General features: G+C 34.0%; 2 protein-coding genes across 2 annotated transcripts; both read left to right on the top strand.

Moving 5' to 3' along the window:
- The first annotated feature begins 366 nt into the window (after positions 1 to 366).
- Positions 367 to 12,068, top strand: LOC135835065 (DENN domain-containing protein 2B-like). Its single transcript, XM_065349130.1, has 11 exons — positions 367 to 1,742; positions 1,885 to 2,055; positions 3,730 to 3,853; positions 4,568 to 4,764; positions 4,885 to 5,136; positions 5,215 to 5,345; positions 5,430 to 5,594; positions 5,682 to 5,877; positions 5,970 to 6,209; positions 6,303 to 6,423; positions 11,070 to 12,068. The coding sequence occupies exons 1-11, from the start codon at positions 540 to 542 to the stop codon at positions 11,198 to 11,200; spliced, it is 2,931 nt and encodes a 976-aa protein (XP_065205202.1). The 5' UTR covers positions 367 to 539; the 3' UTR covers positions 11,201 to 12,068.
- Positions 12,069 to 13,875: 1,807 nt separating this feature from the next.
- LOC135835064 (syntaxin-6-like) lies at positions 13,876 to 22,773 on the top strand. Its single transcript, XM_065349129.1, has 7 exons — positions 13,876 to 14,099; positions 14,208 to 14,383; positions 14,474 to 14,568; positions 14,767 to 14,826; positions 15,280 to 15,530; positions 15,612 to 15,706; positions 17,832 to 22,773. Exons 1-7 carry the CDS (start codon positions 14,065 to 14,067, stop codon positions 17,906 to 17,908), a joined length of 789 nt encoding a protein of 262 aa, XP_065205201.1. The 5' UTR covers positions 13,876 to 14,064; the 3' UTR covers positions 17,909 to 22,773.
- The last annotated feature ends 444 nt before the right edge of the window (positions 22,774 to 23,217 follow it).

The raw sequence follows: 23,217 nt of genomic DNA, 5'->3' as shown, positions 1-23,217 counted from the left end.
ATCACACACAGACCTAAATCGATTTATAAAATCGATTATTCGAACGATTCAAAACAAATGAAATCCGCAACGTCCGAAGCCAAAAAGTTGAAGTTTTTGAATTTTTTTGAAAGCTTGAAAGTGTTGATACTTTAATTTTGAATTAAAGTTCATTTATTTTTGTAAAAAGCTTTTAGAGAAAAAGTTTGATATTTTAAACGCTTTATAATGATACGCAGAGCTTTTATGACCAACACAATCTCATTTAATTTGATTTCAGTTGAAAAATTCACAAATGAAAAATGTATCCAAGTCTCATTTTTTCCACATCAAAATTTTGAACAGCGATATCAAAAATTTTTTATTTACTCCCCTTCTCCATTTTTCATATTCGCCAAATTTTTGTTGACAAACGACATAATTTTTTTAATAAAACAGTCATAAAACGTAGAAATAACTGTTCGGTAGTGGAGGCGTGAATAATGGTAAAGCATCACAATCGTTGAGTAAGGTTCCGCGAATACACTTGTTTTCAAACCATGACCGTCACGTAGTATGTTATGGATGACTTAAATCGCGTGAAAAACATCAAGGAAAGATTCGAAGGTGCATCACATTTGAATACTCAGTTCAAAGATCCGAAGATCACCAACGATGAAATCATACCCAGCAAGGCTGCCGCCGCTAAAACCACCAACAGTCAAGAAGCGTTATTAATGAATCATCGAGCCCACATAAAACGTACTCCGGCCTTCCGTAAAGATAAAGTTCCCACACGTAACGTAGATAAGCACGATTTTATAAGCAAATCCGCAGATTCTCTAGTTACCAGCAGAGTTCATCTGTTTAATAAACTGGACGATTTCAAAGACCCATCGATCAGCGTGAAACGCGATGTAGACGATGTAAAAGAAAACAAACCGTTTAAAACCGAATCCTTGATCAACCTTGACGTTGATAAACTCAAGAAACAGAATATCAGCGAATTGAAGCTGTTTATGAATCAGAAGCCAAATTCAACGAAACGAGATAGTTTCGAAGTTCTGTACGCCAAAGTGGATAAATCACCGAAAAGGTTATCGAAATCGCCTAAAATATCCAATGAATTCGGATCAGCAAAGCCCAGCGAATCGGGTCCGCTATTTAAACAAAGATCTACACCAAATATGGTCGAAAAATCGGACATCTACGACGAATTATCGGATACGTTGAAACGAGTGCTGAGTACCCCTTTACCGCCAGGTCCTCCGCCCAAGAAACCACCTCGTACTTTTATCTCGACCGGAATGGCGGAAACGTTGAATGGGTCTAAAATTAATTGTGATTCGAGACCATGTGGTAATTATGGTAAAATCAATAATCAGACCGAAGATCGTTACGATAAAATGCCTAAGTTATTGCGTTCTAAAACCGAATCCGAGATAATGTTGCAAAAAATAGAAAACGCTCTGATGAAACATCAAGAAAACGCATTCGCTTTGAAAGAAGGGAATATGAAGATGGATATAAAAGAGAAAAGTATCGACAAAGGTCAAGACACGATTAAAAGGCGCGACGCGAACATGTCGTGTTTTGGCTCTACCTCGCATTGTACGTCACCTGGTGATAACGATGTGTATTCTAAGAACGCTAGCACGTGCTTTAAGCCTTCGAATGCTGCAATCAGTTCGCGTAAAAGTTTCGATCATATTTACGAAGATCCGGATATTATTTTGAATGCTTCGTCCGGCCAAGCAGTCGCAGATTCCAAACTATATTACATGGTAAGTCCTAAATTCGAATGCAGTAAGTAATTAAACCTTGGAAATAAATAACGTAATTTCTTTGTTTAATTTCGAACTGAGCATGTGAGTCAAGTAAACGGTAAACATTGTTTGTAAATTATTCGTTAATTTATGTTCGCAGTCGACACCGATCGAGACGATAATCAATTCCAGCGAATTAGCACGTTTGAATGAAACTGAAAGTGATAAGAAATCCGTCAGAAGCATCGCTGATACTTTCGATAAACCAAATCACGGGCATGACAGGAAAACCGCCACGAACGTATTCAACGATCCCACCATGGAAAATAAAGTACGATTCGATATTGTTATGAAATAACCAACTCTCGCTTTCTAAATAGTCGGGGAGCTCGCATAAGGATCAGTTGCACCCCCCTGCCGATCCTCCGGGACAACTTTTTTCTTAAAGGGGGAGTCCTTAGGAACATTTCTAGCCTTTGTCCTAAAAAAAAAGTGACCCTACTTACAAAATGGCGGCCATTTTGATTGACAGGTCGGCCGAAATCGCAGATTTTGAGTTCCAACATAGGACTGGCATAACATTTTTTAAACCGTACAAAGGTAGATCGAAAGAGCAGGCAACAATTCATCACCTGTTAAAATTTCAAGTGCTAAAGTGCCTTTTTCGATTTTTGGTGGATTTTAAAAAAATCAAATTTTGGCTAAAATGTGAGAAAAAATCAAAATTTTACCAAATTGACCTAGAAAACTGAAATTTGGGATATACCCTATTTTCGACCTGCCAAATCGATTGGAAACTGTTTCAAACCGTTTTGAACAGTTCTGGAGCCTCCAGCAGATTTTTGAAACTCGAAATTCTCACAAAATTTCATCAAATGGAGTTGGAAAGCCGAAATTAATGCTGCAAACTAATTTCAATACGCTACGAAGTCGACTTCAGGTAAATTTCAAGTCGTTTTGGAGCCTCCAGCAATTTTTTAAAAATTATTGGAGCCTCCAGTAAATTTTTGAAACTTGAAATTTCTCCAAAATTTTATCAAAATGGAGTTGTAAAGCCGAAATTAATTCTGCAAACCAATTTCAATACGTCATGAAGTGGACTGCAGGTGAATTTCAAGTCGTTTTGGAGCCTCCAGCGATTTTTTGAAAATTACTGGAGCCTCCAGTAGATTTTCTAAACTTGAAATTTCCCCAAAATTTCATCAATTTCAATACAATAATATGAAGATGACTGCTTGGTGGTTTCACATAGTTTTGAAGCTTCCAGCTACTTTTTGGAAATTTCAATTCTCCTAAAAACGCCATGATACCTTTCAAAAAAGTAACTGGAGGCTCAAAAATTACTTGAACCCACCTGAAGTCGTCTTCAGGGGGTGTTAAAATTGGAGTGCATAGTTAATTTCAACTTTCCATCTCCATTTTGATGAAATTTCCCCAGTTTCAAAAGTTTACTGGAGGCTCTAGTAATTTTCAAAAAATTGCTGGAGGCTCCAAAACATCTTGAAATTTACTTGCAGTCGACTTCACATCGTATTGAAATTAGTTTGCAGCATTAATTTCGGCTTTCCAACTCCATTTTGATGAAATTTTGTGAGAATTTCGAGTTTCAAAAATCTGCTGGAGGTTTCAGAACTACTCAAAACGGACTGAAACAATTTCCAATCGATTTGGCAGGTAGAAAATAGAGTATATCACAAATTTCAGCTTTCTAGGTCAATTTGGTAAAATTTTGATTTTTTTCTCACATTTTGGCCAAAATTTGATTTTTGAAAATTCACCAAAATCGAAAAAGACATTTTAACACTTGAAATTTTAACAGGTGATGAATTTTTGCCTGCTCTTTGTGAGTTGGGCCTCTTTTTTTTTTGAGGACAAGGGCTAGAAATGTTCCTTAGGACTCCCCCTTTATGAAAAGAGTTGTCCCGGAGGATCGGCAGGGGGTGAAAGTGATCCTTATGCAGGCCCCTCTTCTAAAAATCTAACCTGTGAATGGTAAATTTTACAGATTAAAATTTGGATGAACGAAGCCTACGGTAAATCTTTAAAAAGATCTGATGCTGGAGACGATACTGAGTTAGGAATCTCTAATGATGAAATGGACGGATCTGAGAAAGAGTGTCATCACACAGGTATATTTAAATTATGCGCATTTACTACGCATATACGTTAACGATATTGTATTAATAGATCCTTTTCTGTATCGAGTCATTAATTAAACACTTTCCTTATTATTGCTATCTTGTTTTTCATCGTAGATAAGTAGCACGCGTGACCGATTTTTCACGCATTTATTCAGAAATGATCGATTAACCGTCCGTTTATAGATTAATTTTGATTTTGACACCACCAAAATCCTGGCTTTTGAAAGAAAACACCCTGAAAAGACGTATTCTTGAATGCATTTTCATCAATCAGTCTGAAAATTCTATCAATTTCAGGACGGATTTGTCTAATTTTAATGATATTTACCGACTCATTATAGGTTAGGTTGGTGTGTTTCAGTATTGTCTATTGTAGTCTCGTATCGTCTATTTTATCTCTAACTGCCTATTCATCTCTGTTATTCATCTCTGTACTTTGCGTATTTGTATATTTTGTGTAATGTATTTCTATTTAGTCTTGTTACTGCCGCTGAAGAAGGCAAACCAGAGTGCCGAAACGTTCTGTTAATCGATCAGTTCTGAATAAGTGCGTGGAAAAATCGATCATGTGTACTAGTTACTTTGAATATTTTATCTCGGTCGTAATAATTCTATTCTTTTTAAAAATCGTAAATAAGATGATATTTGTTTTAAATCTTGACCGGTTATTGCGACGTTGTTTACGTTTTATTATCTGTCTAGCACAATGCGACCAAGTAACGTTGTTGCGCAAAGGATACGTACAAAAGATAGCCTTAAAAACAGTATCGCGTCAACAAAGCATACACGCTCAATTTTCCGATTACAAACATTTATTCGAATGTTTACTGTTGATTGGATTGAATTTGGATACCTCCAATAACAAAGTGCCATATATCAAAATGAAATACCCCGCTAATGTTAGTATTTCTCGAACACATGGTAACACTGCCATTTAGTATTTCAACTCGTAAAACAAAACGAATCGAATAGGTTCGCTATTTTATGTGGGTAAAATAATACCAAGGTTATGTTTACAGACTAATGTGCCACAATGCATAGAGCATCTATGTTTTCCCGACGCTCACGAATGGAGTAACGATATCGAGATGGATGCCCCAGAAGATGATCAGAATAACAGCAACAGATATTACACAGTTACAGTCACTACCGAAGGTGGTCAAAGGAAGTATGTCTATTGCATCAGACTCAGACCAGAAGGAGGAACAGCTTTATTGCCTTTATCGTACTGTATTCTGTCTTCTCATAAAGCTAATGAGTTCTACTTCAGGGTAAGCAATAATTCTTTCATTATCAATTACCATATTTTTTCAATCTCGAAAATCTAAACGTGAACTTATTTTGTAAAGATTCTGGAAGAAGTCGAAGCCAGACATGGAAAAACAGAAGTGGAGTTCTTCAGCTTTGTTAGAGAACTATACGGTACAAGATTTCCCACTTTAGGTGGAGGAATCGTAGTTCATCCTTCTGTCGAACAGTCGTAAGTTTTCATGTTTCATTTTCATCTTATTGTTATTGAGTGAAATTGAGTTACTTACTGACGAAGTTGATGATTTTAATTCAGAATCGAAGAAGCCCATGAGCTGATTATCAAGAGATCATCCGATTCCAGATTGGAAGACTTGAATTTAGCTAGAACGTTGGAGTACATGAAAGTGAACGTGTTTCTGTTAATTTTTTCCAGTATGTTGCTGGAAAGAAAAGTCATTTTATTAAGTTCGTCAATTAGGTATGTAGAAAAATAGGTAACTTGTGTATGAAAAAATAGGATAGGTAGTAGAATTTATGGTTACTTTGGTTTTTTTTTCTTCCTTAGTAAACTTTCATCGTGCATCGAAGGATTGCAAACAGCTCTATTACCGTTTGAATGGCAGCATACGTTAATTACCGTTGTCCCGTCGACTGTTATATCGATTAATGACCTGTGCGAAGCACCAACTCCATATCTGATCGGCCTACTTAAACCCACCGATAACTCGCAAATTTTACCTACCATGAATAATATTCAACAAGTAAAATATTTCAGTTTGAATTTACATATTTCGAATTTAATTTACTCAGGTAGAAGATGAATTTTAATTCGAATGTTTAAATAATGTCGCAGGTTATCGTGGTAGATATCGACGAACAAAAAGTACTGAAGAAAGTAGGCGATGAACAGTCCATTTTACCAAAGCATCTAACCATAGGTTTGAAAAACGCTCTGCAGTTGGCTCATTCGTCCGAAACTCAAACAAATAACTTATTAGCTTGCGAAGCGTTCACCAGATTATTCGTAGAATTGCTTAATAATTACAGACGTTATATAATTCGCGGTAATTTAGATCAGAGGATGACGATTCAAGTATGTATAATTGTATATGTCACGATCGTGTCTCGATGTAGTGGAGTTTATTTATACGTACCTACGTTTTTTTCTGTGTATGATTTTTTTTAGAAAGAAGCATTTTTGAGAATTACTACGACTCATTCGATTCGTATGTTTTTGGAATGGTTTGTGGAAACTGCTGCGTTTTCAGCTTTCGTAGAAACTCACTCGTATTCTACCGAATCCAGAAGTAAGTGTAATTTAATCTCGCAAAGAAACTATTCGAGAGTCGAGATATCAATCTACAAATTAAAGGGGAATGAAATTTTTGAAAAAACCGTGGTCTAAAATTCTCATAACCAAAATATTAAGTATCCAAATTGTTTTTTTGATTTTTGGTCAATTTTTTAAAATTCAGAAATGATTATTTTATGAAATTTGTGTTTTTCTTCTTTTTCAAGTGTAGGTAGGTAACTACTTTTCGAGTAAATATGGTGAAAATCAGTTCTAATGCTGATATCAACTCCTCAAAACCGAATCCTGCCATTCTAAAGCCTTCTACGCGATTTTGGATTTTTCCAGGATTTTTGAATACATATCTCCGAAACGCGAGGAAATTGATTCGGACTGCTAAAAAATCGAATCATGATTAATTTTCGATCTGTTAAGCGAATTTATCCATTTTTGAAAAATTTCCAATTGAGTCTCGAGTGCTTTTTGGCCGTATTTCTATGGAGTGAAGTACGAATAATCGAACATTGCTAGTCAAAAAAACGTTCAAGGTGTCTGCCTGGAAATCGCCTCAATTAATTTGAATGAACTCGTTAAATAGGTTTAAGAAAAAACCATAACTCGAGTTTTGGGTGATCAAATGTACTCGTATTTCGTCGCTTTCTGAACAAATCCAAAAAATTTTGGAAAAATCAAAAATTGCGCTGGAGGTTTTGAAAATGCTGGAAATGGTAAAATTGGGATCTGGGAGTTTGGTTATAGCTAACAAGGGAACCTCTTGAGGTGTCACACTCCGATTTGAACGGGACCGCGATTTTTGGAAAGAGTATAGTCTAAAACCCCCAAAACCAGATTTTCAGCTGCCCAAGTTCATTTTACGATTTTTGGCGAATTTTTGAAAATTCAAAATTGACTGTTTTTGGCGATTTATGCATTTTAAAAAAAAAGTACGTACTTGACCAATAAAAATGTTCAAAATAAGTCCCATAACTAATATTAATTACCCAAATCCAAATTTTACCATTTACAGCCATTCTGGAGCCTCCAGCGCGATGTTTCAATTTCTCCAGAATTTTGAATTTGCTCCAGAAGGCGTGAATATGAAGTTAGGCAGCTAAAAATCGAGTTGTAACTATATTACACTCGACCTGTTTAACGAGTTTATCCACATTTGAGCCGATTTTGAGAGTGACACCCCAAGAGTGGTTTTTTGAGGTGTCACTCTCGCTCCAAAACGGCTGAAAATGGTAGAATTTGCGCTCCGGGGGATTGGTTCTTGAAAAAATACAGCGATTCGCACAAATTTCAAAAATTTCCTCGCAAACGGTTATCTTTTGATTTTTTGGATTTTTTCATTTTGAAAAAAGCTGGTCAAAAAACCACTCTTGAGGTGTCACTCCCAAAATCGGCTCAAATGTAGACAAACTCGTTAAACAGGTCGAGTACAATACAGAACTCGATTTTTAGCTGCCCAACTGCATATTCACGCCTTCTGGAGCAAATTCAAAATTCTGGATAAATTGAAAAATCGCGCTGGAGGCTCCAGAATGGCTGGAAATTGTGAAATTTGGATTTTGGAGGGTTGGTTTTGGACAAAATGAAGCGATTCGCGTGAATTTCAAAAATTTCCACTCAAACGCAGGGTGTCTAACAGGTACTGCAGGTACTGCAAGTACTGTAAAAGTACTGCATTGAAATCCTCGGTACTGCAAGTACTGTAAAGTACTGCATTTTGCCTGAAAAGTACTGCATTTTTTCTCAAACTCATTTCAGTTTTTGGTGAAAATTGTGCTTAAAATGGTTAAAAACCACTATTTTTCAAACAAAATTCCACAAAATTTTTTTTCGCCCTCACTTTGCTCGGGCAATATTTTGGTTTTCATTTCATATTTCTCAATTTTAAAAAAACTCATAAAAATCACATTATGTTTGGTCAGTTTTCATCTATGTATACCTTTTAATTTTTCCAACGGACCACCTACCCAAAGTTGTCAAATTATAAAAAGTCAGCAAATTTTCCCAAATGTGCTGATCGTGTTGGGACTCGTCAATGTCAATAAATTTTGAAAATTTTTAGTCTTAATAAAGAGGTTTAATTACCAACTTTTGTGAGACTTGAATAGCACATTTTAAGAATTTTTCGCCCTCGCTTCGCTCGGGCTGACGAATGCAGTTTCTCTTTTTCTGAATTTCTAGGTCTATTGGTTTTTTTTTTACAAAATCAAACTTTCTAAAAATCCATCATTCAAACTCAAAAAGATGTTTGAATCAAAAATAAACTCCTCACATGAAAAAAATTTTTTTTTATTGCTCGAAATACGAAAATTTTGAAAGCCAAAAAAATCAATCTCTTCCTATAAAAAACCGTGTTCTTTCATTTATCAAAACAGGAATTTTCAACTTGTTTACTTTTATGGTTATTATTTTATTTTTTTTCAAAATGATAAAGTTTTTATGTTTAAGGCCCCTAAAAATTGAAAAATGAAAACGATTTTTTTTCAGTCATGATAGGCTATGAATATATACCCTTATTACAAATTATAAAATTCAACTTATTCGGATTTCTTCATAATTTTAGCGTTTGAAATTTCAAGTTTTTGCTGCCAAGTGGCAAATTAGTGTTTGAAAACTCCTGAAAAAATGGAATTCTTTTTTAAAAAAATTTTTGAACCTCAAGATATGAAAGCTGAAACTGAAAACTGAAAACTGAAAACAAACTGAAATTAACAAGTTTTTCCATGTAAACTAAAAAATTACTGCTTAATTCCAACTGTTTCAAAAAGATTTTTTTTGGGGGGGGTCGGTGTAAGCTGGATTAAAAAAACAAGGTACTGCAAAAAGTACTGCAAAAAGTACTGCAAAAGTACTGCATTTCTTCCGAGAAATTTTGTTAGCAACCCTGAAACGGGAAACTTTTGATTTTTTGGATTTTTTAATTTTTGAAAAAAGCTGGTCAAAAAGCCACCTTTGAGGTGTCACTCTCAAAATCGGCTCAAATGTGGATAAACTCGTTGAACAGGTCGAGTGTAGTATACAACTCGATTTTTAGTTGCCCAACTTCATATTCACGCCTTCTGGAGCAAATTCAAAATTCTGGAGAAATTGAAAAATCGCGCTGGAGGCTCCAGAATGACTGAAAATTATAAAATTTGGGTTTGGGGGGGTTGGTTTTGGACAAAATGCAGCGATTCGCGTGAATTTCAAAAATTCCACACAAATGGAAAACTTTTGATTTTTTAATTTTGAAAAAAGCTGATCAAAAAGCCACTTTTGAGGTGTCACTCTCAAAACCGGCTCAAATGTGGATTAACTCGTTAAACGGGTCGTGTGTAACATACAACTCGATTCTTAGCCACCCAACTTCATACTCACGTCTTCTGGAGCAAATTCAAAATTCTGGAGAAATTGAAAAATCGCGCTGGAGGCTCCAGAACGGCTGGAAATGGTGAAATTTGGATTTGGCTGATTGATATTAGTTTTGGGAATTATTTTGACCATTTTTATTGATCAAGTACGTACTTTTTTAAAAAAAGTATAAATCGCCAAAAACAGTCAATTATGAGTTTTCAAAAATTCGCCAAAAATCGAAAAATTATCGTGGGCAGCTAAAAATTTGGTTTTGGGGGTTTTAGACTATGCTCTTTCCAAAAATTGCGGTCTCGTTCAAATCAGAGTGTGACACCTCAAGAGGTTCCCTTGTAAGATCCTATAATTCTCGCAAGTTTCAAAAATCCGCCTCCAAACAGAAAATTTTTCATTTTTCATATTTTTTCCCCATTAACGTGCAGAAGGCTCTAGTACAGTCTCAAGTTGTGAAATGTCATGTTTTTATTTGGTTTGTAGAGTTAAACTTTTCAGTCCTTATTTCATTGAAATTAGTTTTAGGAAAACATGTTCCAAAACTCTTTGTATTTATTTTTTTATTTTTTGAAAATTGTTGAAAATTCAAAAATCATCAGTTTTTGTTTTCAATTGACAATTTTTTCAAATGAAAGACTTTCTCGACCAAACGAATAAATCTTTATCTCCTTGTGTATAAGATTTCGTCCTTTTCAACAGCTTTGGAGACTGTGGCGAGATTTTGAATTTTCTATGTTATTTTCAAATTCTTCTAAAGACCTGAAAAATCACGTGCAACAGCTGAAAATTTGGTTGCTATCTATTCTAAAATTGTTCAATTTTAAAAAAGTCCACCATTTTAGCAAATTTGAGGGAGGTATTTATTCTGGTGTGAAATTCGACCAGATTTTCTAAAATCCATATTTTTTGTGGAGAATATATTTTCATCAATTTTACTGGATTCTTCGTTTCAAAATTTATGGTAATTTCTCTTTTAAAATTGTTTTTTTTTCAAATGTTCAAAAACTCACTAAAAATCTACCTAATTAGTTGGATTGACAGAAGCTGGGAAGAGGGAGGGAGGGAAGGGGATTGTTCTAATTTTCAAAAATTCGCCAAAAATCGAAAAGTTGAAACGATTTGAGTTTTGCGAAGGGGAGGGAGCTGCATCATACATTTTTTTATTAGAATCGAAGAGAAACTACCATTAGCTTGGCTTGGCACTCTTGCCAGACATTGAAACGTAATCTCGATAATTCGATTATTTTTATAGTATGTGGTCAATATTAATGTGATAATAATTATTTTAAATGTCCTATTTTACAGAACTGTTCGAGAAACGTTTAGTCGAATACGAATACGAACTAAATAAGCTAAAGCACGCCAAGAATAATAAAATGTTGAAGACTGTTAAACAAATCGGTGACTTTTTTAAAGACTTGACTATAGCGCCTTAACTCTTACTTACTTACCTCTTTCTCATTATACTTATAAGATTCGCTTTTTTTACCTTAATTTTCCATTATTTTTTTCTTTTGTTTTTTCACGAATCATATCTACGTTTTTCATTGTTCCTGTTTATTACAATATGCATTTTTTTATCTAGTTATAGGAATACTTTTTATTATTTTTGTGATAGTCTCGTTCTTTGTTTGTTTTTTTTTATTATCGAGTCTGTAGGTTTTAGTACACCTACTATACGTTCACGTTTAGATTTTTTTTGTTTGTTTGTTTTCCATGTACTAATTTAACTACGATCTCGTTGATTTTTCATGCTTCCGGTGCCTGTAACCACCGCAGCTCATAGGTAGAGTGGTAGTAGTTAGTAGTAGCAGCGGTGTTCATTTTCATTAGCAGCTAATATGTACTTGAAATTACCTATACCAATAAGAGCTTTTTAACGCTGATTTTTAAAATACCTAGGTCAAGTTATTCTTATTTAGAAGCGTTAAAAAGTTCAGTAACGTTTGTGCCCATTTCAATATTACCAATTTTTATTATTGTAAGTTGAATATGGAATACGCGATTTAAAAGATAGAAACACGTGAACTGAAAATGTGATCTGATGAGATGTTTTTTTGTATGTTGAGTTCGACTTAATAACGTGTTCAATTATAGCGTGTTAAGGTTTTGTCCCATGAACTCCGAAACATGACGAGTTTATTTTTATTTTTTAAGTAGGTAGGCATGTGTTTTACACCAGCGAAATTTTTATGTGATATTAGTGCTATTCTAGTTTTTAAGTGTGTTTATTTTTTCTAAGATTCTGAAATCAAATTTTGGATGTTTATACGCGTACAAAATAAAGTTGAAGTTTTCCATTGAGACGGAGTTTCATTTTTTGATGATTGAAGTTTGCATAATTTTGTGGAAATTACAATATGAAGACAAAAGGAATCGTCTGTAGACACGAATGGTCATCGGTCACCAGGGGCGTAGCAAAGTGATTTTACAAGGGGGGTAAATTCTAAGAAATGCCAACTTTGAAATGTTGAAAATGCCAACTGCAAAATCGATTATTTATCAACACTTTTACCATAGGTACCTACTATACTCATCCCCCTTCTACAATCATTTTTCGAAAATTCGCTCAAATAAAACCGATTTGCTTCCCAATTTTTGTATGTATTTGACACAATGTTTTACTTCACATTAAGTACGGGAAATTTAAAAAAATTGAAAATTACATAACGTAATTTTATTCAAACTTTTATGCATAATTGGGGAGTAATTTCATTTTAAGAGCTTAAACAAAAAACGAAATGGAATTGGCCCGAGCAAAGCGAGGGCAAAAGCTTGCAAAATTTTTTAACTTGAGAGTCTGAAAAACGTCATTTTTCAAAGATAAAAAATGATATCTTCCAATCTTGATATTTCTCAAATTCGAGACTTACCTACCTAATATTTTTGCAGAAATTTAGAATCACGAAAAAGAAATGCAAATGGCCCGAGCGAAGCGAGGGCAAAAGCTTTTAACAATTTGTAGGTAACACAAAAAACCGAAGAACATAATTTTTGATGATAAAAAATCATTTTTCTAATCTTTGCATTTTTCAAATTCTCGCAATATTTTTCTAGAAAATGTTAACTAACAAATACTTTGAAAAAGAAAGCTTTTGAAAATGTGTACCTTTTAAAAACTAAAATAGCATAAAGTGCTATCACAATAATTGTATTACCTACTTGAAAAAATGAATAGGCAAATGAAAAAATGAGTCAAGTATAAATTTGCCAACTTAGTAGGTAAAACATTATTGACCAATTTGCCAACTGAGTCCTCAGGTATTGTATCATGCTTGCATCAGTTGGCAAATTTAGAATATGAATAGCCGAATTAAATTTAAAATGGCGTTGATTCTGTTGGTTTTAGTTCTCTCGTATACTCAATTAATAAATTCCAACTTTTTAAGCAAACAAAGCAAACAAAATAAATGAAAATTTTCGATTTTCGAACAAAACGAATAATTTCCTTGAAAAGTTGGCAATTTTGAGTTTCCAATTCTCAAGTACTCAGTTGGCAAATCAAAAATACTTAATTGTAATATCAGACACTGAGTCAAAAACGCCAACTTTTCAACTAATGATTAATTGAAAAGTTATAATTTTGGAATTTTCATCCTCGTAAACTCAAAAATGCCAACTTTTTAAGTTTTCAAACCTGCCGGGGGGGTACCGTACCCCCCAACCCCCCCGCTTGCTACGCCCCTGTCGGTCACATAGGTTATGTGAGACGTAATTGGTCATAAAGGTCATGAGACGAAAGTTGCGTTTCATTATTCATTCCTGGAAATGAATCAACTTGTTGACCATACCCACGCCAGTGCGTACTTTACTTTTTTTTCGATGTGTAATCGTTTTATCAATGTACATGATTTTACAATTTTCTAAATACAATTACAAAGCACGAATGAACTCAATAAATGATTCGACTGCAAAAACCACGAAGTTTACATCGCAGATGAAGGTGATTGTCCTTTCATACTTGATACTTTCCATTTCCACCGATTTATTAATATTAAACGAGGAAAACTTTCGAATTTTCCTCAATAGCGTAATTACCTACAGACAGATAGCGTTGCTCATTTCGTTATCAGTGAAGAAAAATGACGTCATTTTTTGAAACCTGCATACTGAGTGATAAAACTTTGTTTAGTTGCGTTTGTTGTACACTGCGAAGTTCATGTTCAGTTCAACTCAATTTACAAAATTATTAATTTGGGTGGGTGATTTTAGTACATGTTTCAAGACATCGCACGATGGACATAATTAATTACTCGTTCGTTTTAGAAATTCGCTAGAACAACGTAACCTATCTTCTGTCATGACCTTTGAAGATCCTTTTTTCGTCGTTAAAGAGTAAGTATACCTACCTCTATGGAAGAAAATCAAGCTATCGAAAAACCTATAATTTTTCATCGTGTATTATCGATTATTATTTTGAACACGAACCATTTGTGTTTACAGAGATGTTTTGAAAGCTTTGAATAAAACGGTGAATTTGTATCGTCGGTGGAACGATATACAGGCTGAGCCCATCACTGTAAATTTACTACGAGAAGAAATCGAATGGATTACGACAGAATTACGTAACAGTTTGAGAAGTATTGAATGGGATTTGGAAGATTTGGAGGATACTATCAATATCCTTTTTCATCTATAGTTTGGCTGTATTTTTGTATTTTTTGAATCATTGTATGTATTTTTTCCTTAATGTAGTTGAATTTGTATACGTATCGTAGAGAAGAACCCGACGAAGTTCAAAATCGATGCTAACGAATTGAACCTTAGGAGGAAGTTCATTCAAGATACCCGAGCTGAAGTTAAGGTAACCTCTTTATAATGAGAAATTATCATTGAGTAAATAAACCATATAGAATAGGCTAATACATATAAACTCGTATTTGTTTACATATCTCTCGATACTAAATTATTGATGTATATGTACGTGATACCTATACGTGCAATAACTTCTGTGGAATATTTTTTTCTTTCAACTTATACCTAACAATTTATTTTTTTGCAGTGTATGCGAGAAAAGCTGAGCTATTCGAAAGCAGTAGATATAGATAAAACTTCCAGACAAGTGGGTACTTGAACGATATGCTATAAAAATAATGCATAGCCAAAAGTGTTATTTTTTTTATTTCGAAATTACTCTCAAAGTAAAATATGTACATATAGAGTTACAGTTTTTTACAAATTGTCGTACGTACGACGTTTCTAAATATTATAGACAAAACGTAGCATCGACGACCTTGAATTTTTAAAATCCAACTCAAGCGTTCAAAATATAAGCACGTTTTTGTTTAAATAATATGACTTAATTGCACGGTGGATTTTTACGTTGAATGTTTATTATAATATTTTCGCCGTATTTCGTCCACTGTGACGAAGAAAAAAACACAGAAATCTCTATACAGCTCAAATTATTCAATTATAAATTCATTTTATTTTTTAGAATCTGAATTCGGTTCTTAAGCATGTACGTTATTACGTTATATTACTCCTAATACCTTACCTAAATCAATATTTACAGCCATTAATTGAAAACCTGACAGCGGCGGCGGTCAAAATGGGTGGAGGAGGAGCACACAGCAGCACAAAGTATTCCAAACTGGAGAATCAAATCGATAGCCCGGTACATACGCAATTTGCCAAGACTCAGACTTCGTTGCAAAATAACATGGTACACGAACAGGACGATCAATTAGGATTAATAGCTGATTCGATCGGTACACTGAAAAACATGTCGCATCGAATCGGTATCGAATTAGATGAACAAGACGAGTGAGTTTTGTTTGTTTAAATAAAAAAAAAAAAAAAAAATGAAATTTCGACGATTAACTAATCCGATAATCGCGTTTACAGGATGCTTAATGAGTTACACAGCGAAATCGAACATACAGATTCACGAATCGATTCAACGATGAAAAAAGTTGCCAAAGTGTTGCATCTATCTAACGGTATTAAACAATCGCATACTAATTAGACGAACCGTAGTCCATAATTGCATATTATCATCTTATAGTCCAGTCATTTTAGCAAAATTTTTAGTCAAACCTCGGAAGAATTGGGGGAAAGTTGAATTTCACATTATATGTTCAGATTGGTCTCTAAAACAACCCATCAAAAATCGCAAATTTTGCTTTCCAACGTAAAACTTGGACAAAATTTTTAGAAAAAGACAAAGCTAGATCGAAAGAACATGCGAAAATTCATCAGCAGTCGAAATTTCAAGTGTAAAAGTGTGTTTTTCTATTTTTGGTAAACTTTTGAAAATCAAAAGGCTCAACATGAGAAAAAAATCAAAATTTTACCAAATTGATTTAGAAGGATGAAATTTGGCATATATCCTATTTTCGACCGACCAAATCGATTAGAAACTATTTCAAACCATTTTAAGCAGTTCTGGAGCCTCCAGCAGATTTTTGAAACTTGAAATTCCCACAAAATTTCATCAAAAGCAGTTGGAAAGCTAAAATTCATTCTGTAAACTAATTCTAATACGCTAGGGAGTCGACTGAAAGTAGATTTCATGTCGTTTTGGATCCTCCAGCGACTTTTTGGAAATTACTGGAGCCTCCAGCAGATTTTTCAATGCTCGAAATTTCCGTAAAAATTTACCTAACAGAGTTGGAAATCCAAAATTCACCCCGTATTTCAATTTCAGTGCGCTATCAAGTCAACTGCAGATAGGTTCAAGTCATTTTGGGGCCTCCAGCAACTTTTTGAAAATTCCAAGAGCCTCCAACAGATTTTAGAATTTTAAAATTTCATACAAAACAGTTGAAAAGCTAAAATATACTCTGTAATCTAATTTCAATATGCTATGAAGTCGACTACTCGTAGATTTCAAGTCGTTTTGGAGCCTCCAGCGACTTTTTGGAAATTACTGGAGCCTCCGGCAGATTTTTCAATGCTCAAAATTTCCATAAAATTTTACCAAACAGAGACACACCATTTTTGACATTACTCTGAGGTGGATCGCAGGCAGCTTCAATCCGTTCTGGAGCCTCCAGCAGATTTTTAGAAACTTCTGTTTTTCAAAAAATGCCACAAAATCTATCCGAATCAACTTTTGGCTTTTCAACTCCATTCGATGAAATTTTGTAGAAATTGCAAGTTTCAAAAAAATTTACTGGAGGCTCCAGTAATTTCCAAAAACTCGCTGAAGGCTACAAAACGGTTTGAAATCTACTTACAGTCGACTTCATAGCGTATTAAAATTAGTTTACAGAATGAATTTCCGCTTTCCAACTACATTATTGATGAAAGTTGGTGAGAATTGCAAGTTTCAAACATCTGCTGGAGGCTCCAGAGCTGCTCAAAACGGGTTGAAATTTTTCCAATCGATTTAGCAGGTCGAAAATAGAGTATATCCAAATGTCAGCTTTATAGCTCAATTTGGTAAAATTTTGATTTTTTTTTCTCATTTTTGGCCTAAATTTGATTTTTAAAAATTTACCAAAAATTGAAAAATATATTTCAACTGAATTGGTCATGATTATAGGAAATTTGGCGTAGAATAATTTCAGTTGAATCACTTTTTCCCCTCCGACCCTTCATTTCGGCGATATTAGCCGAAAAATCGTAGATTGACAAAGGTTAATGACCCCTTGCGGGGATTGCAGACAAGTTCGGTATGCAACTTTGATCAAAATATTTTCGAGTCTACTGCGAATCGAATTCACGTTTTAAATTGTCGTTTTTCATTTTTAAAAACAATTTTCATAAAATTGACAACTTTACCCCCTCTTTAGTGAGGGTGAAATCGCCATTTTGGGACAAGCTGAATTGGTCATGCTGATAGGAAATTTTTCGTAGAACAATTTTTGTTCGAACATATTTCCTCTCGGACCCTTCATTTCGGCGATACAGCCAAAAAACCTGTATTGGCAAAGGTTAATGACCTCTTGCGAGGGTAGCGGTCAAGTTGCGAGTCGCAACTTTTGATGGGCTGTTTTGGAGACCAATTCTGAACAAATAATGTGACATTCAGCTTTCCCCCAATTTTTCCGAGGTTTGACTAAACATTTTGCTAAAATGACTGGACTACTTACTAATTGGTGTATTTTTTCGAATGTATAGATCGAAGCCAGTGGGTCGCCATTTGTATATTGACTGGATTACTGATTTTGATATTGTTCCTATTTATAATGCTTTAATATGTAGGTATATCACATCGTTGTCTCTATCCTTCATATCATTTTGAGAGGAATGTCGTATAGTTGGTGTTTCGATCATGCCTTTTACATATAAAGAACCACATCAGCATCGATCTCAGCAGAATTTATAGCTCTAGCCTAGTTAATACACATTTACCAAAGTTGTATTTTTTTTACATATAAACACGTACAAATAGTTTTTCATTATTAATAGTTGTTAGTTGCCGGAGTCGATACGTTTGCAACTAGTTATAAAATATACGCTTGTTTTTATCAATTTTATGTACTTTCTTCCTTATTTCTTTTTATTTGTCGTTTATTTTTTGTTGGCCATTTTTATTTTTTACGTGATTGTAGTGATTTTTTTATTTATTTTGTAATTCTTCCTATTTTTAAACGGTTGTATATAAATATAAATTATTTTATATTTTATAGAATGTTGTGAGCTTTATTAGTACTATCGTATTCAACTTTTGTATAAGGTTGTAAATAACAGCATTTATAATGGAACTAGTCGCTCGATATTTTTATCCAAAGTATATTATTTTTAAAAAAATTATATTTGTGTGAAAATCAAACAAAAAAACTGGTAAAATGTTTTTACAAACGAAAAATATCATTTTCGATGTTGGAACTTCAACTTCGTTACTTCTCATAATATTATCAACAAAATTATCGTGGTCTGTGAACAACAAAGAAGTGCTAAATTACGCCACAAAATAACTATCTTACCTAGTACCTACTATAAATAATAAAGTAAAAAATGTTAACAAGATAAGAAATTCCATTAGGTAAATATTTCTTCAAAATACTCACCAACCCAACGAAAATTAAAATGTATCCGGTAATTAAGAAAACCGCTATCTTTCTCGCTTTTTCCTTATTAACTCGAATGCAAGATTTACACGAGGGTTTATCGTTTGTCGTCGAATGCTCAGTATTGGTCAAATTTAGGGAAGGATTTATCGTTGTTGTAGTTGCATTATTAGGCATTTGCTTGAAACAACAATTATTCTGAAAAAAAAAAAACAAAACACATGAATTTGGACTTTTAAAATTCACCTTTACTAAAATTCTGAATCAAAGATTATAATTACTTCTTCTTCGAATTCTTTCATTTCTTGAAGCATGATCTTATCTTCTGGAAAATGAGCTGTGATATTATCGGAAATAGTGTCAGCATTTATCACAATTGAAAATGTAGCAATTAAACCCCACAGGAATTGGAATATCAACAATATAACACATAAAAATAACGTCTAAGAAATAGAATCGATATTAATTTGTTTTCTAAACGTGCAAAATTATAGATATGCCATTTAAGCTCCATAATTGGAGATAGATTCTTACTGCGTCAACAAGTATGGTGGTATTCCAATAGAAAGCGAAAACCATAAATATTTTCGTAACAATAAAAGTGCCTGTAATAAAGTATATCCAGAAATGTACACTTGGTCTGAACAATAATTCGTATATTTCGAAGTAACATATTAACATTGCGCAATTAATAACCTGGAATTAATTAAAATTTTAAATTTATAGAATACTCAGAGACTTATTTAATTTTCACACTTACTACTAGAGCGACTGAAATTGCCAATTGGTAGTCTCTGGTGTACTGTTGTGGTTTAAGAGAAAGTCGTTTTCTTTCCATTTATCCCTCATCGATAAGAAATTTTATTTATTGTCAAAAAAAATAAATTTTATAAGAGAATAATTTTTGTGATAATTTCAAAAAAAAGTGTGAGATGAAGAGCTTTTTGAATTTTTTTAGATTTGTTTATTTTTATGAGAACTGAGAACAGATAACCAATTAATTTTCCGAACATTGAACTTATGACGTTTGTTCTTCAAAAATTATTTTTCAAATCGGATTTTATCATTTATTTTCATTTGTTTTAAAAATAAATTATAGGTACATTGTAGGTAATTATTAAATAAACCGCAACTTAATAAAAATAAAAAAATAATCAAACGTATTTACGGCAAATCGTTTATGCAACTTCTTCAACACCAACTTGGAATTTAGTTTTGGTTGCATAACTTCAACTTGAACGGTACAAAAAACCTAAAAATGGCGAACAACAGAAGAGGTTTGATCTTTTTCAATTATCTTCTTGGTGAAGATCGACTTTGTTGAGGAGATCGTCCGCGTGAAGGTGGTGTTCTGGGAGGTGGTGGTTTAGGAGGAGGTGATTTTCCAGGGGATAATTGTTGCGGTGGCGTTTGGAATTTCGCAGATCTATCAGGTGACGTTGGAAATGAAAACAAGGTCGGAGATGAAGTAACTTTGCCTTCAGGTTGGGGTAGAGGGCCCTGAGTCACTTCCATGTAGTAACTAAACACCACGATGAAAGCATAAATTGACGCAACTGCAGAAAAAACATGAGATTCCAATGATTATTCCAAACGGTCATCGTAGCTTCATTATCCGAAACATTTCACAATAGTCTACAATCCACGAACGTAAAACTGTTAACCTACTGAACTTTTTTGCTTACCAAAAAAATTATCCGGCAAAATGTAGAAGGGACCCGCGAAAACCCAAAACACATGATTTCAATATTTCAAAATTGCACAATAGGGGGCTGGACCCTCACAGGGGTGTATTTATGAACGTGGGCGCTACCAAAAAAATGAAACGTAGTCGTGAAGGGTGTCACCGCCAGATACCAAATATGTGTTTTGTTCTGCTGGAAATTAGCACAAACGGATTTTATTGCACTTTGAATGAGGTTTTTATGCATTTTTATGCATTTTTGATGGTTAAATCGTTCTGTAGTCATAAGTATGCGCGGCTACCAAAAAATTTTTGCGAAACTGGTTCGAAAAGATTATTTCCAACCGAACTGAAAAAAAACGGCTGAAAAATACCTGCACAATGACGAGTAATGGCGCAGAGAAGTGTGGTTGAGAGGTTACCCCCACCCCAAAATTTAGTTTGACATTTTTTCCCCCGAAGTACTCGTGCGACCTATCAAAATGTATTAAAATTTCGCGTAGAATACGATTATACCATTAATTTTTAATTCCAGCCCTTCTGTGCTTCTCTCCTCCGCCCTCAATTGTGGTTCGACAATTTTTAGTGTACTTTGACAACTTTTTTGTGAATACTCACGTGTGACCCATCAAAATACACTAAAATTTCGCATAGAATCCGAATATGTCATTCATTTTCAATTTCTACTTTTTTATGCCCCTCTCCTGATCCAACGTTTTTTTTAAGGTGATGAATAAAATTTTAAAAGTTTATTACAAAATAAAAATGAAAGCCGTACAACCAAAATACTGTCTTGTTCTTACTAATTATTGTACAACCAAATGTTCTTATTATCTAGAAACTAAAACTTACAAGGGAACCGCTTGAAGTGTCACACTCCGATTTGAATGGGACCGCGATTTTTGGAAAGAGCATAGTCTAAAACCCCCATAACCAAGTTTCAGCTGCCCAAGTTCATTTTTCGATTACCACTCTTGAGGTGTCACTCCCAAAATTGGCTCAAATGTAGATAAACTCGTTAAACAGGCTGAGTATAATACACAACTAGATTTTTAGCTGCCCAGCTGCATATTCACACCTTCTGGAGCAAATTCAAAATTCTGGAGAAATTTAAAAATTGCGCTGGAGGCTCCAGAATGGCTGGAAATGGTAAAATTTCGGCTTGGGTAATTAATATTAGTTATGGGACTTATTTTGACCATTTTTACTGATCAAGTACGTACTTTTGACATAGTGTAGATGGCCCACATCGGCTTAGGTGATTCCTATGATAGGTATCAGCTATAGGGATGCAAATTATACCTACTCATTAGAATTATATGGAAACATGTTAACTATTTAGTGAGTTAGAAATGTACGCAGATGACGTCACAGGCGGTCAAGGTCAACCCTTCTCATTTAGTTGAGTTCTTTATTAGACAAGGGTTAACAGCCCCTGCGACATTTATTGCTCGAGATAGGAAAATAAGATCATTATTTATCAAAATTTATTGTAAAGAATGCTCGCTTTTTGGTAGGTCATGGAATCCCTTTGAAATATACCGATGCCGCGGGCATTTCTTACCCCTTTTTACCACATGATCAGGGGGAGGATCCTATTTCACTCTTTTTTCTATAAATTGAATCGTTTTAGCGCCAAAAACTACTTGGCTTCTGAACCTGCAGCAAATAGGCGTACCTCCTCTCGAACGTCTGTATCAGCGTGATTTTATCATATAATTTCTTACTCAAGAGTAGAAATTATTCACAGTAGTGATGATGAAAATCATGGTCTACCCTTTTAATTTACGCCACTCCGGTCAGTGGTTAATTCATTGTTAATACTTAATTTGGTCATGGATCCGATGATCATTAATTTGTATCTTTTTGGCAATGTACCCTGAACCAGTCAGGTACGCATTGTGCAAAGAATTAAAGTGCACCTCTTTTAGTTAAGTTCCATCGACACCTTTGGTATTAGTAAGGCCCCAGATAGAGATGGAAAACGTGTATAGTTTGGTAAGTAAGTTTGAAATAACTTACTCATATCTAATTAATTCAACATTAGCGATTAATTGGAGTAGATGGGTGAGTATGCCATAGCATGAGGGCTTGGGTACTTGGTCAATTAATTTATTAAAATATCTTTCTAATGGAGTTAGACAAAATTACATCTTGTTCTCTTTGGCTTAATATATTTTTACTCATCAAAGTTATATTTGTAATCGATAATTTAGATAGACTCAAGTGTTACTTTATGGTACTTTGATGTAAAATGTTCTATCTCTGCCTTAAAACAGCTCTTAGGCAACCATTAATGTTTGTTAAAAGATTAGATGCTGTCTTTGTAAATTATGTTTTAATAAAATGATCTTAATTTGTCTTAGTATTAGAAAATATTTCTTTTGTCACTACATAATAATTGCATATATTCATTCGGCATAACGTTTAAAAAGCCTCCTCCATTGAGCTATCCTGGCAATCACCTCTATTATTTCTCCCTTAGGAAATAATAGGAAAAATCTAAAATAGGTAGGTAGGGATTATTATCTATACCAACTAACCTACTTAGTTCTGCTAGAATGAACTATATCACTTTTTTTAAAAAATCATAAATCGCCAAAAACAGTCAATTTTGAATTTTCAAAAATTCGCCAAAAATCAAAAAATGAACTTGGGCAGCTGAAAATTTGGTTTTGGGGGTTTTAGACTATTCTGTTTTCAAAAATCATGGTCTAGTTCAAATCGGAGTGTGACACCTCAAGAGGTTCCCTTGTTAGTCGAAATCACTGTCTGTGTAATTGTCTGAATCGCTCATGGATTCTGTGTT

This window comes from Planococcus citri, chromosome 2 (genome assembly GCF_950023065.1).
Source record: "Planococcus citri chromosome 2, ihPlaCitr1.1, whole genome shotgun sequence".
In the NCBI taxonomy this organism is placed as follows: domain Eukaryota; kingdom Metazoa; phylum Arthropoda; class Insecta; order Hemiptera; family Pseudococcidae; genus Planococcus; species Planococcus citri.
Note: the sequence above shows the minus strand (reverse complement) of the source record. Positions and strands in the feature narration are given on the sequence as shown.

What these genes read in the sequence shown, in the direction of transcription:
- LOC135835065 (XM_065349130.1), top strand. Translation starts at nt 540, where the DNA reads ATGGATGACTTAAATCGCGTGAAAAACATCAAGGAAAGATTCGAAGGT. An exon ending in CTAATGAGTTCTACTTCAGG is followed by an intron (nt 5,137 to 5,214) that starts GTAAGCAATAAT and finishes TATTTTGTAAAG; the next exon opens with ATTCTGGAAGAAGTCGAAGC. An exon ending in ATCAGAGGATGACGATTCAA is followed by an intron (nt 6,210 to 6,302) that starts GTATGTATAATT and finishes GATTTTTTTTAG; the next exon opens with AAAGAAGCATTTTTGAGAAT.
- LOC135835064 (XM_065349129.1), top strand. Translation starts at nt 14,065, where the DNA reads ATGACCTTTGAAGATCCTTTTTTCGTCGTTAAAGA. An exon ending in ATACCCGAGCTGAAGTTAAG is followed by an intron (nt 14,569 to 14,766) that starts GTAACCTCTTTA and finishes ATTTTTTTGCAG; the next exon opens with TGTATGCGAGAAAAGCTGAG. An exon ending in GAATTAGATGAACAAGACGA is followed by an intron (nt 15,531 to 15,611) that starts GTGAGTTTTGTT and finishes TCGCGTTTACAG; the next exon opens with GATGCTTAATGAGTTACACA.